At 40.7% G+C, this 16,482-nt stretch overlaps 1 protein-coding gene across 1 annotated transcript in view; it reads right to left on the bottom strand.

The window, feature by feature from the left end:
* Positions 1-6,050: 6,050 nt before the first annotated feature.
* sptlc1 (serine palmitoyltransferase, long chain base subunit 1) overlaps positions 6,051-16,482 on the bottom strand; it is a 33,918-nt gene continuing 23,486 nt past the window's right edge. The window contains exons 12-15 of the mRNA XM_060909076.1: positions 13,889-13,943; positions 12,311-12,428; positions 12,006-12,079; positions 6,051-7,334 (exon numbers count right to left, since the gene is read on the bottom strand). Coding sequence (XP_060765059.1) covers positions 7,241-7,334; positions 12,006-12,079; positions 12,311-12,428; positions 13,889-13,943 — 341 coding nt within the window. The 3' untranslated portion in view covers positions 6,051-7,240. The remainder of the gene's footprint in view (positions 7,335-12,005; positions 12,080-12,310; positions 12,429-13,888; positions 13,944-16,482) is intronic.

Below are 16,482 nucleotides of genomic sequence, written 5' to 3' on the forward strand. Positions count from 1 at the left end.
CGAGATCCTGAATTAATTATGCTGTTATCTCGGAATAACAAGGTGAATTAAAAAAAGGATTATATGAACGGCCTCTCTCGGCTTCCGTAGTTTTTATCTTGTGGGCACAACATAATTATCTTGCACTGACAAGATAAAAAAAAAAAAAAACACCTTTGGGGTGGTGTAAGTGGTTAGCACAGTCGCCTCACAGCAAGAAGGTTCTGGGTTTGAACCCAGCTCTTTCTGTGCAGAGTTTGCATGTTGTCTGCATGGGTTTCCTCTGGGTGCTCTGGTTTCCACCACAATCCAAAGACATGTGGTTAGGTTAATATGGGATGGCCTTGAGTGAGGCACCTAACTCTCAACTGCTCGCCGGGCGCTGTTAGCGTGGCTGCCCACTGCTCTGGGTATGTATGTGTGGGTTCACTGCTTCAGATGGGTTAAATGCAGAGAAGAAATTTCATAAGTGTTTCATCTCATTATCTGGAGCCGCTTTATCCTGTTCTACAGGGTCGCAGGCAAGCTGGAGCCTATCCCAGCTGACTACGGGCAAAAGGCGGGGTACAGCCTGGACAAGTTGCCAGGTCATCACAGGGCTGACACATAGACACAGACAACCATTCACACTTACATTCACACCTACGGTCAATTTAGAGTCACCAGTTAACCTAACCTGCATGTCTTTGGACTGTGGGGGAAACCGGAGCACCCGGAGGAAACCCACGCGGACACGGGGAGAACATGCAAACTCCACACAGAAAAGCCCTCGCTGGCCATGGGGCTCGAACCCGGACCTTCTTGCTGTGAGGCGACAGCGCTAACCACTACACCACCGTGCCGCCCCCATTTCACAAGTGTGTGATGAATAAAGTTGTGCTTGTTTTCTTTCTTACCTTCGGTTGCCTGAACGGGCAGAGGTGGACGGTAACGAAGTACATTTACTTGAGTACTGTACTTACAGGAGATATGCAGAACCATGGCCTCACTTTTTGTTTCTAAATGCTTTGAGACCTCAAGAATGGCATAGGAATAGTTTTAAGCATTAACTATTAAGCGGCATGGTGGTGTAAGTGGTTAGCGCTGTCGCCTCACAGCAAGAAGGTCCTGGGTTCGAGCCCCGTGGCCGGCGAGGGCCTTTCTGTGTGGAGTTTGCATGTTCTCCCCGTGTCCGCGTGGGTTTCCTCCGGGTGCTCCGGTTTCCCCCACAGTCCAAAGACATGCAGGTTAGGTTAACTGGTGACTAAAATTGACCATAGGTGTGAATGTGAGTGTGAATGGTTGTCTGTGTCTGTGTCAGCCCTGTGATGACCTGGCGACTTGTCCAGGGTGTACCCCGCCTTTCGCCCATAGTCAGCTGGGATAGGCTCCAGCTTGCCTGCGACCCTGTAGAAGGATAAAGCGGCTAGAGATAATGAGCTGAGCTGAGCAAATAGGTAGCAGTCTGAGTGAATGACGTTGAAGTCTGTAACATCACAGAAGGAAGTCTCCGATCATCCATTTTGAGCTAATTTATTGCCATGCCACGTAGATGTGCCAGCAACATGACAGAAGGTGGATTTACGTTGCATTCATGGCCCAAGAATGTTCAAACTGCAAAGATTTGGATGCGTTTTGCGAGAAGTTCATGGGCACATTGGGCGCCTACAAAGTGGTCTTTCCTCTGCTTTGTACATTTTACTGAAGACTCGTACGAGACGTCTGATCTGTTGAGGAGCGCTGGCTATAAGCCCATGTTGAAAGAGGGTGCAGTACCAAAACTACAAAAAAAGGAAAGGATTTATTTAAATTTTTATTTTTTTAAAGGAAAGTAAGTTCAGCTGCACCAGTTCTCCTGGAGTGTAAGCTGAGGGTTGTTGGTAAAACCCGGGACGGAACAGGACGTGACATATTATTGCTCAGGCAGTGACCTCCCCGCGGTTGCTGCTAAAACCAGTAACGTCCCACCTCAGGTTTTAGTAATAGCCTGAGCCAAGCAGTAATGGCGGAGTACTCAGTATGGAGAAAATGGAGAATGAGTGAGCCAACCGTCTGATTTTTCCACTGGATATGTTTGCCTCAGCAGCAATATCTCGCCCTTACGTGGAAGAAGCGAATGAACAGAGAACTGAACGAACAACTGAATGTCAGATTGTTTCAAAACAATCGGCCACAAGATCGGCCTTCAAGAAGCGAAAACACAGACGGGTAAGCTCCGACTCTCATTTGAATAAAAAACACCACATTGTTTACCTGAATTTAGATTAATACATGTAACTTATATTGTGTGTTTAAGTTACCGGTGTAAGATTATTTAATTTGCTTCAGAATGTGATTGTCTCAGTTCATCTGATTATTTAATTAGCCTTTTACGGTTTATCAGTGAAAATGCATGCATGTACAGTATGTTGCATAAGTTATAACACCTATCCTGTTTTAATGAGAGTCAACCCACAATCAATGAAGTCAAATCAGTCTTAGTTGAGCAAGTCGGTAACGGTATTTCTTACTTTCAACATAAACTTTTATTTATATGACTTTGGTCTATAGCTATCAAAGGCCTCGGCATTAAAACCGGTTACCACTGTGATGTCACGCACTCAGGGCTGGCTGGCTCAGCGGGGCAGCTCGAATACCAACTTTACAGTCGATTTTAGCTCTCAAAAATATATATATATTTTTTATTCCCATTTGTGCAGCATACAAGAGTCAAGGATGGAGATACTATCCACTCAGAAATTTATTTAAAAATAAAGGTTCTGTGTATCTGCTTTAAGTACACTTTTTGAGTATCTGTACTTTACTTGAGTATTCATTTTTTTGAAACTTAACTTCACTACATTTGAAAGACAAATATTGTACTTTTTGGGGGTGGCATGGTGGTGTAGTGGTTAGCGCTGTCACCTCACAGCAAGAAGGTCCGGGTTCGAGCCCCGTGGCCGGCGAGGGCCTTTCTGTGCAGAGTTTGCATGTTGTCCGCATGGGTTTCCTCCGGGTGCTCCGGTTTCCCCCACAGTCCAAAGACATGCAGGTTAGGTTAACTGGTGGCTCTAAATTGACCGTAGGTGTGAATGTGAGTGTGAATGGTTGTCTGTGTCTATGTGTCAGCCCTGTGATGACCTGGCGACTTGTCCAGGGTGTACCCCGCCTTTCGCCCATAGTCAGCTGGGATAGGCTCCAGCTTGCCTGCGACCCTGTAGAAGGATAAAGCGGCTAGAGATAATGAGATGAGACAATTCAGATGCAGTTGAAGTTCAGACTTTCAGCTTTAATTCAGTGGGTTGAACAAAATTATTCCATAAAAATGTGAGGAGGGCGGCACGGTGGTGTAGTGGTTAGCGCTGTCGCCTCACAGCAAGAAGGTCCTGGGTTCGAGCCCCGGGGCCGGCGAGGGCCCTTCTGTGCGGAGTTTGCATGTTCTCCCCGTGTCCGCGTGGGTTTCCTCCGGGTGCTCCGGTTTCCCCCACAGTCCAAAGACATGCAGGTTAGGTTAACTGGTGACTCTAAATTGACCGTAGGTGTGAGTGTGAATGGTTGTCTGTGTCTATGTGTCAGCCCTGTGATGACCTGGCGACTTGTCCAGGGTGTACCCCGCCTTTCGCCCATAGTCAGCTGGGATAGGCTCCAGCTTGCCTGCGACCCTGTAGAAGGATAAAGCGGCTAGAGATAATGAGATGAGAGAGAAAATGTGAGGAACTAAAGCATTTTTTAAACACAATCCCTTCATTTCAGGGGCTCAAAAGTAATTGGACAAATTAAATAATTGTAAATAAAATGTTCATTTCTAATACTTGGTTGAAAACCCTTTGTTGGCAATGACTGCCTGAAGTCTTGAACTCATGGACATCACCAGACGCTGTGTTTCCTCCTTTTTAATGCTCTGCCAGGCCTTTACTGCAGCGGTTTTCAGTTGCTGTTTGTTTGTGGGCCTTTCTGTCTGAAGTTTAGTCTTTAACAAGTGAAATGCATGCTCAATTGGGTTGAGATCAGGTGACTGACTTGGCCATTCAAGAATATTCCACTTCTTTGCTTTAATAAACTCCTGGGTTGCTTTGGCTTTATGTTTTGGGTCATTGTCCGTCTGTATTATGAAACGCCGACCAATCAGTTTGGCTGGATTTGAGCACACAGTATGTCTCTGAATACCTCAGAATTCATCCGGCTGCTTCTGTCCTGTGTCACATCATCAATAAACACTAGTGACCCAGTGCCACTGGCAGCCATGCATGCCCAAGCCATCACACTGCCTCTGCCGTGTTTTACAGATGATGTGGTATGCTTTGGATCATGAGCTGTACCACGCCTTCGCCATACTTTTTTCTTTCCATCATTCTGGTAGAGGTTGATCTTGGTTTCATCTGTCCAAAGAATGTTCTTCCAGAACTGTGCTGGCTTTTTTAGATGTTTTTTAGCAAAGTCTAATCTAGCCTTTTTATTCTTGAGGCTTATGAGTGGCTCGCACCATGCAGTGAACCCTCTGTATTTACTTTCATGCAGTCTTCTCTTTATGGTAGATTTGGATATTGATACGCCTACCTCCTGGAGAGTGTTGTTCACTTGGTTGGCTGTTGTGAAGGGGTTTCTCTTCACCATGGAAATTATTCTGCGATCATCCACCACTGTGGGCGTCTTCTGTGGGCGTCCAGGTCTTTTTGCACTGATGAGTTCACCAGTGCTTTCTTTCTTTCTCAGGATGTACCAAACTGTAGATTTTGCCACTCCTAATATTGTAGCAATTTCTCAGATGGGTTTTTTCTGTTTTCGCAGCTTAAGGATGGCTTGTTTCACCTGCATGGAGAGCTCCTTTGACCGCATGTTTTCTTCACAGCAAAATCTTCCAAATGCAAGCACCACACCTCAAATCAACTCCAGGCCTTTTATCTGCTTAATTGAGAATGACATAACGAAGGAATTGCCCACACCTGCCCATGAAATAGCCTTTGAGTCAATTGTCCAATTACTTTTGGTCCCTTTAAAAACAGGGTGGCACATGTTAAGGAGCTGAAACTCCTAAACCCTTCATCCAATTTTAATGTGGATACCCTCAAATGAAAGCTGAAAGTATGGACTTTATGTCCATGTCCATTATATAACTATAACCTGAATATGTTTCAGTAAACAGGTAAAAAAACAAAATTTGTGTCAGTGTCCAAATATATATGGACCTAACTGTACTTTTAATACTTAAGTATTTTTAAAAGCAAGTACTTCAGTACTTTAACTCAAGTAAAAATTTGACTGTACAACTTTCACTTGTATCGGAGTAACATTTGACCAGTGGGATCTGTACTTTGACTTAAGTAATAAACTTGGGTACTTTGTCCACCTCTGCCAAAGGGTCGCCAATTCGATTGCCGTGGTCAGCAAGAAAAATGTGAGGTGAGTGAGTGAATGAAGAGCACTTCCCCCTCCCTCTGTATCATACTGCCCATTGCTCTGGGTATGTGTGTGTGTTCACTGCTTCAGACGGGTTAAATGCAGAGAAGGAATTTCACTGTGCTTGTATACATGTGACAAAGACAACTTCTTATCGAAATGAAACGTCCACCTTCTTTATCATTAACACATGCTCTTCAGTGGCAGCCAATTTCCATCCTGTAAAGAAATTCTGAGTTGACATTTTTGAAAGTTCTCACACCACATGTTGGTCTAGTTTCAGCTTGGTTAAATTTCCAAAACCACACACAATGCTATTTGGCTGCCAGCTGATCATGAATCCAGTGGATATTCATCTCCATCTTTATATTTAAAATAAAATGAAAATAACGCAATGCAGCAACGCTTTAGTCTGTCCAGCTTTCTCACCTCCTTATCTGTACTCTCTGGTTCGAGATAAGGTTCCTAAGGTTTCATGCAAATACCGGTGTCAACATCACCCTCATTTCATAGATCACGGTCTAGCTGGGTTTCTTAGTTAATCCCATATTAGCACTGGAATCACCAAGCACATCACAAATATTTCAATATAAACATTTCCCAGTTCCAAGATTTCTGGTATTTTCTTCCGTGAGACAGATAACCCAAAGGTCATTCAGGAACCTTTTTGCATTTTACACACGTACTGTTCAAAATTACAGAAAAACCACAACACCCAAATTACAAGTTGATTTTATTAAAAAGAAACCCCACACACAGTTAGCAGCAATACAGGGTATGCTCTTTGTACACTCTTTAAAATAAAGGATACATCAAGAGTTCTTTGGATGGTAATGGTTCTAGCTTTTTTTTCTTAAGGAAACCCTCTGTTGGGAGATTCAACATTGAACCTTTAATGGCTCCCCTCAACATAAGAAACCAAGGAACCTTCTCCAGTGCAAGACTGAACTTTTTTTTTTTTTTTAAAGTGAGGAATTTGATCAAAAACCTTTTTTTTCCTTTCTCCATTAAGGTAAAACTTTACTTGATCTTAACATTTTGGGATTACAAAAGATAATTTTCTTCAAAAATTAATTATGGCATCCAATAATAAAATAAATAATCTAAAGATTATATTTAAAGAAAAAAATAGGTCCTTTTGGAACCATCTTGAGATTCTTATCAGTTGTATTTTTCTAACAAGGTTCACCAATAAACAATTTCTGAAAGGGACACTGATTCTGATGAACCCAAGAATATTTATGGTTGCTTATTGGTAACCCTTTATCCAATATTAAAATTATTTCAAAAGTATATTGTTCCATATTAAAATAAAATGTGTCCATAATGCTAGGTACAGTCATATCGTCAAACCAAGCTGACAGTTTCATGCACGATATGTAAAAAGAATAAGTCGTGTAAAAATACTTGAAAATGTCTTTAAAAAAAATAAAATAATAATAATAATAAAAAATCCCAAAATGTATTTTTCATTACAAAAACACCTGTGAAATGTCTCTTATGGAAAATGTTGAGGAAGAAACCCAAACACGATTATGAAAAGGAGTACATAATGTGTTCTACATAGCTTTGTTTTTAGTATTTACTGCAGTTTGATCAAACCATTTCACTTTCATTCAAGGCATCAGATGCAACAGTTATATTTGGTGAATGGAACTTCTACATTCATTTCAATGTGGAACTGAAACAAAAAAACAGATCAGTGTTTTAGAAATATTTATAATGAAACAAAAAAGGTGTAACCATTAATTCAGTTCTCATGATGTATGACTCGCTCGAAGTCCCAGTGTGAACCAACAGCCCTGGCTAAAGCACCATGAGGCGCAGAAGTGGCAGACAGTCTGCAGCTGGACAGATGCGTTATTGTTGATTTCAGTGTCTGCAAATGCCTCCAGCGTGGCGACAATCACTTAAGTGTAGCAAGAGCTGCCTCTCGAATACAGGATGCTGCTTTCCCAATCTCCTCCTCAGTCTGCTCAACAGTCACCACCACTCTGATACTAGAGAGAGGGAAGAGAATTCATGCAAAAATTCATGTCAGGCAAAAATAAAGCAAATTAGTGTGACTAAAAAAGGCCAATTTGTATAAAAGTACATAGTAAACATGCAAATATATTTACTGATGCATAAAAAAAACATACTAAATTTAACTATTTCTAAGAAAGATGAAAAAAGTGTTTATTAAATGATTTAATATTACAACAGCAACACCTTGTATAGTTCAATAAACAGTTTCATCATTGAGGAAAATTGAGAGAAAAGTCACCGTTTTCCTCTCTTTCCTGCACTAATAATCCCCGTCATAGGGCTGTGCGATATGGGAAAAAATGAATATCCCAATACATTTTCTCCATTTCACGATATATATCTCGATATATTTAAATCTCCTCTAAAGGACCCCATGAAATCTAACTTTTACTCTTTACTGTTTTCACTACAATCCCTGCAGATTAAATAACATTCTTGGTTAACTTTACAGGTGGTTTTCAACAACACATTTTAAATTTTCATGTTAGTGATCAATCATGATTGAATTGAAATAAGACCATTTTTATTCAACAAAGATGTGGCACAAACTGCAAAAACAATCTTGAAAATTGCAACAAAGGGGCAAAACAATACAGAGCTGCTCAGAGCTCAAACCAATAAAGTGCAAGCTCAACACTGAGAAAGACATTTAGCCTAAATAAGAAAAGTGCTCATTCATTAAATTATTTTAAAAAATAGATCTCCAAGCTGGGCGGCATGGTGGTGTAGTGGTTAGCGCTGTCGCCTCACAGCAAGAAGGTCCGGGTTCGAGCCCCGTGGCCGGCGAGGGCCTTTCTGTGCGGAGTTTGCATGTTCTCCCCGTGTCCGCGTGGGTTTCCTCCGGGTGCTTCAGTTTCCCCCACAGTCCAAACACATGCAGGTTAGGTTAACTGGTGACTCTAAATTGACCGTGAGTGTGAATGGTTGTCTGTGTCTATGTGTCAGCCCTGTGATGACCTGGCGACTTGTCCAGGGTGTACTCCGCCTTTCGCCCGTAGTCAGCTGGGATAGGCTCCAGCTTGCCTGCGACCCTATAGAACAGGATAAAGCGGCTAGAGATAATGAGATGAGATCTCCAAGCTATTAACCTGACTACTGAGAACCACTGGAACATTCACAATAGAGAGAGAGAGATCTGCAAAACAATTTTTCTCTTTGCACACTTTTGAACTGAATGTTTTCTGGCTCTGCATCTCAGATGTGTAGAATTCCGGCTGCTGCCTTTCATGATGACATGTTTTTTATGCACACTTTACAAACTGGCATTTGCTGTTCCACGTCCTCCTCGCGATATCCAAAAAAATGCCGGATGACTGACCCCTTACTAGTTCTTTTAGGAACCAATTCGTCCGCTTCCATTTTTAATTTGTCGCTGAAATTGACAGAGCTTACACGGTAGCCTATGCAACACCAGCAATTGCACGAACTGAGTCAGCGCTGTAAACCGGAACCAGGAAATCTTCCCACCGCAGTGTTGCCAGATACTGCTGACGTTTTCCAGCCCAAAATATGTTCAAAACCCACCAAAACGCACTTAAAACCGCCCAATCTGGCAACACAACCGTAACTAGAAAATCTTCCCGCAAGTTCCTTTCAGCACCGAGATGTCGCCCAGGATTGGTTGGCGAGTGCGTGACGTTATTGTTTTCTTTACCCTTAGGCAGCCTCTCACGTTACTGCCTGAGGGACAGGGAGAAAACCACCGGGAAATGTTTTAAACACAACAAACACGAAACGAACGCAAGTCGGAAGATGACCATAAAATACTTGATAGTTACGATAATAATTATTTTATGCATCGCACAGAATTTTCGGCGATATATCGAGTATATTCGATATATCGCACAGCCCTACCCCGTCATATCCAAAACAGCTTCTTTTATAGACTGCTCACTTTGTCATTAACCAATCTGCATCCCACATACACCATTTCCATTCATATATTATACAGAAACAAGTGTTTTCCTGGGAAACACGCCACTTGTAATTTTCATACGAGATACATCCAGGACATGGAAAACCAAGAAAGAAAGAAAGAAAGAAAGAAAGGACAGACAGACAGACAGACAGACAGACAGACAGACAGACAGACAGACAATCTCAATGTCACTCGTGAAGAAATCGAGGAATTGTTTTTGATAAATTTGGGGGACTTTTTGTTTGTAAAATGTGTCTAATATATACAAGTCTATATAAAAGAAAAATCACACGTTGGCTTGAAGATATGAGGTTTATTGTCTTGTGTTGAAAAACTTGCATTTTTCATACAAAACACATCACGGATCTAAGGGACATGTTTAAATAATATTGACTGGCTTTTTTTGTGGTATATCAGAACAAGTCGAAGACGAGTTCAATATCATGCTAGCTGAATGGAATATATCTGATATTCCATGAAAAAAAGTCAGTCAATATTATTATTATTATACATACACATTCCTTTCGGGTGTTCAATACGTCATTCTCTTTCAAAATTCTCCCATATTTAACGAAGCAAACCTGGTGGCCATGTTTGTTCACAAATTATCACAGTCGCTCGCTAGCGCGGAAGTTTCACACATCCGATGCATGACGTCACGTCTTGACAACCACGCAATATCGTAAACCATATTCAACACGCGTTCTCCATTGGGTACAGTGCCGTAATACATGTAGGATTAGCGATATGCTAACAACATTGCATGCTATCAAACCAAATGAATGAAACCTGCTTGAATGGAATAGAACACTTTTTATTGCATGGGGGGGGAAAAAAAAAAAAAAAAAAAAAAGTGTCCTGTATGTATAATAATTCCCGATATTTCACTCCCAGTGTTTTCCCGCTGACTGGATGCTTGTTGTCAAAATAGCAAACCGAATCAAAATTTTAATTTTGAACAAGTGGCGTATTTTTCTGTGGATGTGTCCGTATAATATAAAGAACATTACACGGTGGTGCAAAGATATGAAGTTTATCTTCTCGTGTTGAAGATTTTCATTCATTCGCGAATATATTTTCACCACTCGAAGATAAACTTCATATTGTCGCACAACCATGAAATATCCTCCAAGTGTCCAGCTCTAGTTCATCTGTAATATGCATGTATAAACAAACAATACCCAGCACATGACAAAAACTTCTGTATTAATATATATATTTTAAGTTCGTTTCTTAGACAAGGATATTTTTTAAGCTTGTTACCTTGTTAACAGTTTCGGCGAGAATCTCCCGCCTTCTTCAGAAACAGTCACCAGATGGCGAGTGGTGACGTGCCTTATCAGCTGATGTTGCGTGCAGGAGGCGTGAACGTCCCGCCCAATTTGACAGGTAGTCCACGCCTCCTGCTGTCAGGTCGCTCCTCCAGGACGGCGCTCCAGGTGTGCGACAGTGCATACGCTCCCTCGTCCCGGTTCATCGTCCTCTGCGCCCGCTTACGTATCTCCACTGCCTCTAAAATCCAACGCTGGAATCTATTTTCTTCAGCGCGAATGACTCTGGCCTCTTCCCAATTCATTATGTGATTTTGCAGTGGTCTGAAATGGCTGATTTTAGGTTTTCTTGGTGTGCTTTTTCTTTTTTGGATCTTGTGAGTCTTCTTGTTGTTTCTTTTTCACATTCTAATTGGTGTTCTTTCCTTCGAGTATGGAAGCATCTGCCCGTTTCACCAATATAGACTTTATTACATGAACGGCAAGGGATTTCATATATGACGTTGCATTTATTGTCCAGTTGTATTTTGTCTTTGGGGTGAACTAGCAGCTGTCGGAGGTTCTTGTATGGTTTGACCGGGGTGTTGATGTGGTATTTCCTCATGGATCGTTGGATGCGTTCTGTGACTCCTTTTATGTATGGTAGTGTGACAAAGCCTCGGTTTGTTTTTTCGGTGTTTTTTCTTGTTTGTTTATTTTCTTTTATTTGTGTCTGTAATTTCCCTTTCCGAATTGCCCACGGTGGATATTGGCAGTTTTTTAATGCCTGTTGGATGTGTTGTTCCTCCTCCTGTCTGTCTTTCTCCTCCGTGATGTTCTGTGCTCGGTCGTATAGTGTTCTGATTACTGACATTTTGTGTGCGATGGGATGTTCAGATGTCCAGAGAAGATATTGGAGGCAGACAGCAGGAGGCGTGGACTACCTGTCAAATTGGGCGGGACGTTCACGCCTCCTGCACGCAACATCAGCTGATAAGGCACGTCACCACTCGCCATCTGGTGACTGTTTCTGAAGAAGGCGGGAGATTCTCGCCGAAACTGTTAACAAGGTAACAAGCTTAAAAAATATCCTTGTCTAAGAAACGAACTTAAAATATTTGTAATAGTTAGACATAATGAACATCCACTACGTACTTCTGTATTAAGTTACACTAATTGCTCTGAAAAAAAAAAAAAAAAAAAACCCTGCATATTATTTTCTTCTTTAATTCATTTTTCATTCCTAGGCTTATTGTTTTCTGGTGCAGGGCATGCTGAATGGTCTTTTCTCCACTCGTTTGTAAATAGGGATGAAACTATACATAACATCCATTCATCCAGCCCACAAAATATAAAAGGTTTTTGGTATATTATGGCATCTACTCGTACTTTAAGGAGAGAAGTGAATTAAATACTACATTCTATAGGTCATCAGTGGTGCAAGAATACATCTCATCGTGGTCTTATGTGCTCACCTGGGTGGTGGAAGGAAACGTTCTTCTTTGTCTAGGTAGCAAGCCTGAGTCAAAGCTATCTGTCTGTCCAAACACTGCAAGCAAACAATAAAACACAGTAGAATTGAATGAACACGGCTCAATCAAACATTTAAACGTCTGCGCTTGTGTCTGCTCACTAAAGGAATAATTCACAAGTCTTAATACAGTATCATCCATTCCTTGTTCTGGTTACTGCAACAGTCAAGGACCTACTCTACAAAACCCCCCCCCGAACCAAAAAAGTGAAGTTCAAGGAGTTTTAAGAATTTAGACGCATGTCTTACATAGTCAATGATGGAGTGTAGCGTCCTCACATCACTCTCTCTGGATCCGGTGCTGTTCTCCAGCTGGAGATGGAGCGCTGGAGCAAATGCCTCCCCAACAACCTTCAAGCCGGGAATTCTAGATTACACATGCCAAAAGATAAGAGTTTAGCATTTATAATAATTAAAAAAAAAAAAAGGCTACAAGGAAGGCTTTGTAATCATTACAGTTTTAGCTCTTAATAATAGCATAACTAGTATAAAGTATTACCACCAGAGTAAATGTCAGGGTTTGGGGAAGCTCCCTTTACATGGTCACATTTTTACAAAGGTTATTCACAAAAAATAAATAAATAAATAAATAAATAAATAAATATGAGTGATTCCACGCTTATGGGTACTAAAATGGGGACATTAACTTATTTTTAAAAATTCACCTAAAACCATTTCTTTTTTTACCATCAGGTCACAAAACATGTAATCTTTAATGAATGATATGTTAAAAGATAACTTTAATTTTCTGAGATGTAATAAAAGCATATTCATATGCCAAAGTCAGAACGTAACAGAAGTGTTGTGGACATATATATTCTCAATTTTAACAATGTAGAATTACTTTTTGAAACATAGGAAGGTGATGTTTTAGCAAATATAATTAATAAACATGTGTAGTAGAATAAACATACACATTCTTTCAATAAGATTAACATGGTATATAGCTAGATTGTAATTAATTTGTAACAGACGCGAGATGGACAATCGTAACAGAAGTAATGTAACAGACATCATTTTGGAACTCATAGGCTTGACTTTGGCATATAAATATGTTTTTATTACATCTCAGAAAATTAAAGTTATCTTTTAACATATCATTCATTAAAGATTACATGTTTTGTGACCTGATGGTAAAAAAGAAATGGTTTTAGGTGAATAAGTTCATGTCCCCATAAGCGTGGAATCACTCATATATATATATATATATATATATATATATATATATATATATATATATATATATATATATTATTTATAGTTGTCCGAGTATTAATATTCACAGAGAACTCAATTCTGGTCAAAACCTGAGCTTTTGCAGTTTTTGCCCGTCTTCCAGAATTCAGCCTCTAAAACATCCGGCGGATTTTTATGTCTGCTCACACGTTCTGTTTTCCATTTTCAGAGGTTACTCAGAGAACCAGAGCATGGACGCACAAGAATGATCTACGATCAATCTTCCTTATAATTTAAAGGTTTAACCCCCCCCACACACACAACTTAAAATATGAGAATATATATATGGGTGAGGGTGGGTGGGGGCTGTGAGCCATCTGTGGAGGTCAAGAAAACTGTTTAATCCTCCATCATCCAGGCTGGAGTGTTCCAGACCATTCCATTCACAAGCACACCAGTCAAGTTCGGTCTTAAATACCAAAACACTGAAAAACTGCCTAATGATTCATGCTCCCAACTCTTTCCAATAACAACACAGCTACATATTTGATACTGAATGACATTACATGGGAGCGCCTTGATTTGGAGAGCTTTTGCTCCAGTGTTCATTCATCTTTCATGGGAAAAATATCAGGAGTTAGAGTGACTTACCCTCGCAGTGATTTGTGGACATATTTACACTTTTCTCTAAGGATGGTAAAAATTTCTGAAAAAGAAAGAACAAGAAAAAGATGCTTTAGTTAAGAGGGGTTTCTCCTCCTCCTCCCCCCCGTTGAAGCAGAGCCAAGACACAGGCAGTAATTACTATTACTCTAACTCCGTGATTAGTTTAGCTTGGCCATCAGAACCCTGATGTCCAATAAGCCCAAGAATTTCTGCCGACATAAGAGTGGAGCTGTGAGTCCGTCCGTCCCCCGCCGAGATCCTACTGCTATGCGACACGTGATGAATGTGTGATAGGATGCCACTGGTTTTACCAAGTCCTCCTGCACTAGGATTAGCTTCGTACAATCAAAAGGAGAGGAAATGTCATACAGACAAGCTCATTAAAAAGGAACAAAACGTACTGACACCATGCTCATTTCACTGGATAATGAGTCCACATCAAACCCAGACATTCCATACATTCATATACATTTTGAGACAAATGCTGTTATCCAGATGGATAAGAACAGATTTAACACCATATTTTCATGTTAATTGATTTTAATACTTCTATAGATGGGTAAACTAGCTCAAGTAAATAATAAAGGTTTGCGCACATTTGGATTTTCTGTGTTTTGTGCCAATATTCCAGTTGAAGTAAATGATTGAATGGACCCAAATTCGTGCTGCTGTTTTTATTCTTTAAAGGAACAGTCCACCGTACTTCCATAATGAAATATGCTCTTATCTGAATTGAGACGAGCTGCTCCGTACCTCTCCGAGCTTTGCGCGACCTCCCAGTCAGTCAGACGCGCTGTCACTCCCGTTAGCAATGTAGCTAGGCTCAGCATGGCCAATGGTATTTTTTGGGGCTGTAGTTAGATGTGACCAAACTCTTCCACGCTTTTCCTGTTTACAAAGGTTTATATGACCAGTGATATGAAACAAGTTCAGTTACACAAATTGAAACGTAGCGATTTTCTATGCTATGGAAAGTCCGCACTATAATGACAGGCGTACTAACACCTTCTGCGCGCTTCGGCAGCACATTGATACGGAGCTCAGATATCAATGCGCTGCCGAAGCGCGCAGAAGGTGTTAGTACGCCTGTCATTATAGTGCGGACTTTCCATAGCATAGAAAATCGCTACGTTTCAATTTGTGTAACTGAACTTGTTTCATATCACTGGTCATATAAACCTATGTAAACAGGAAAAGCGTGGAAGAGTTTGGTCGCATCTAACTACAGCCCCAAAAAATACCATTGGCCATGCTGAGCCTAGCTACATTGCTAACAGGAGTGACAGCGCGTCTGACTGCGTCTGACTGACTGGGAGGTCGCGCAAAGCTCGGAGAGGTACGGAGCAGCTCGTCTCAATTCAGATAAGAGCATATTTCATTATGGAAGTACGGTGGACTGTTCCTTTAAGTTGTTTACAAGAAATATACCGTGTCCGAAATCACTCACTATACAGTGAGTTCTCCATTTTGTAGTGCTGTCCGAATGTATCGTGAGAATGATTACACCCTATATAGTGCACTTGAAGTATCCCACAATGCATCGTGAAAAGTAGTGTACAACCGATGGTCACTAACCAAGCAATATATCCCATCATGAATTGCAGTCATGCTTTAAAGTGTGTTGGGGTGAATGGATGGAGGAAGAAACCCATTATAAACGGACATTCAAGTACAATTAAAAATAGTACAAGAATAGAAAATCTAAAATAGAATAATACAAGAATAAAAGCTACAGTGCAGAGGAATTAATCACAAGCCTCAAATTTGATTTAATATAAAGCAGCAGCAAAGAAGAAACTATTCAGCCTTGATTTAAAAGAACTGAAAAGATGCAGCAGACACAAAGTACTTTGTATTGATTAATGTGGGAAATGCGCTCAGTATAATATGCATTCATCACAAACACACATGCATGTATTTATTGTTTTGAAAACCCACCAGCCGACTGACATGGCACGTTTTAATTGTGCGACAGTAATGATGTAAATAACGGCGCAACGGACTAGTGTTCGAAAGCATTTTTTTCCATTTAATCAATGAGCTCACTATATAGTCCTCTAATTCCCTATATAGTGAGTAGTGAATGAGTGAGTGATTTCGGACACAGCAATCGCCACAATGCCAAAACTCTGACTTCAATAAGACCATCATGCTTGTTCTGAAACAAGTAAGTAAAAGACGAGACAAGGGCTAAATAATGGTATGATCCGATGCTTGGCATCGGAATGCCTGTTCAAGATCATACTTTTTAACCAGGGCTTCAGTGACGCAGTTGCTCACACAGCCGTACCATGAGAAACCAGACTCGTTTATAATTAGCCAAGCTGCTCTTCATGAGAACATTTAGAACAAACTGATCTTCCAAACAAAACAATCAATCAAAATCCAGTGAAAACTGGAGGGAGGAGTAGCGATTTTCCTGGGGGGGAAAAAAAAAAAAAAAACGTTTGTTAAACGGCCTAATTAACGACTTATTAATGAGAAATCACAAAACCAAGGAGTAACTTTTGTGCAGATTGATTAGATCTTCCAAACACAACAAACAGAATCAAAACCCATTGAAAACTCAGGGAGGAGTA

The sequence above is a fragment of the Neoarius graeffei genome, chromosome 25 (assembly GCF_027579695.1).
Source record: "Neoarius graeffei isolate fNeoGra1 chromosome 25, fNeoGra1.pri, whole genome shotgun sequence".
Taxonomy (NCBI): Eukaryota; Metazoa; Chordata; class Actinopteri; order Siluriformes; family Ariidae; genus Neoarius; species Neoarius graeffei.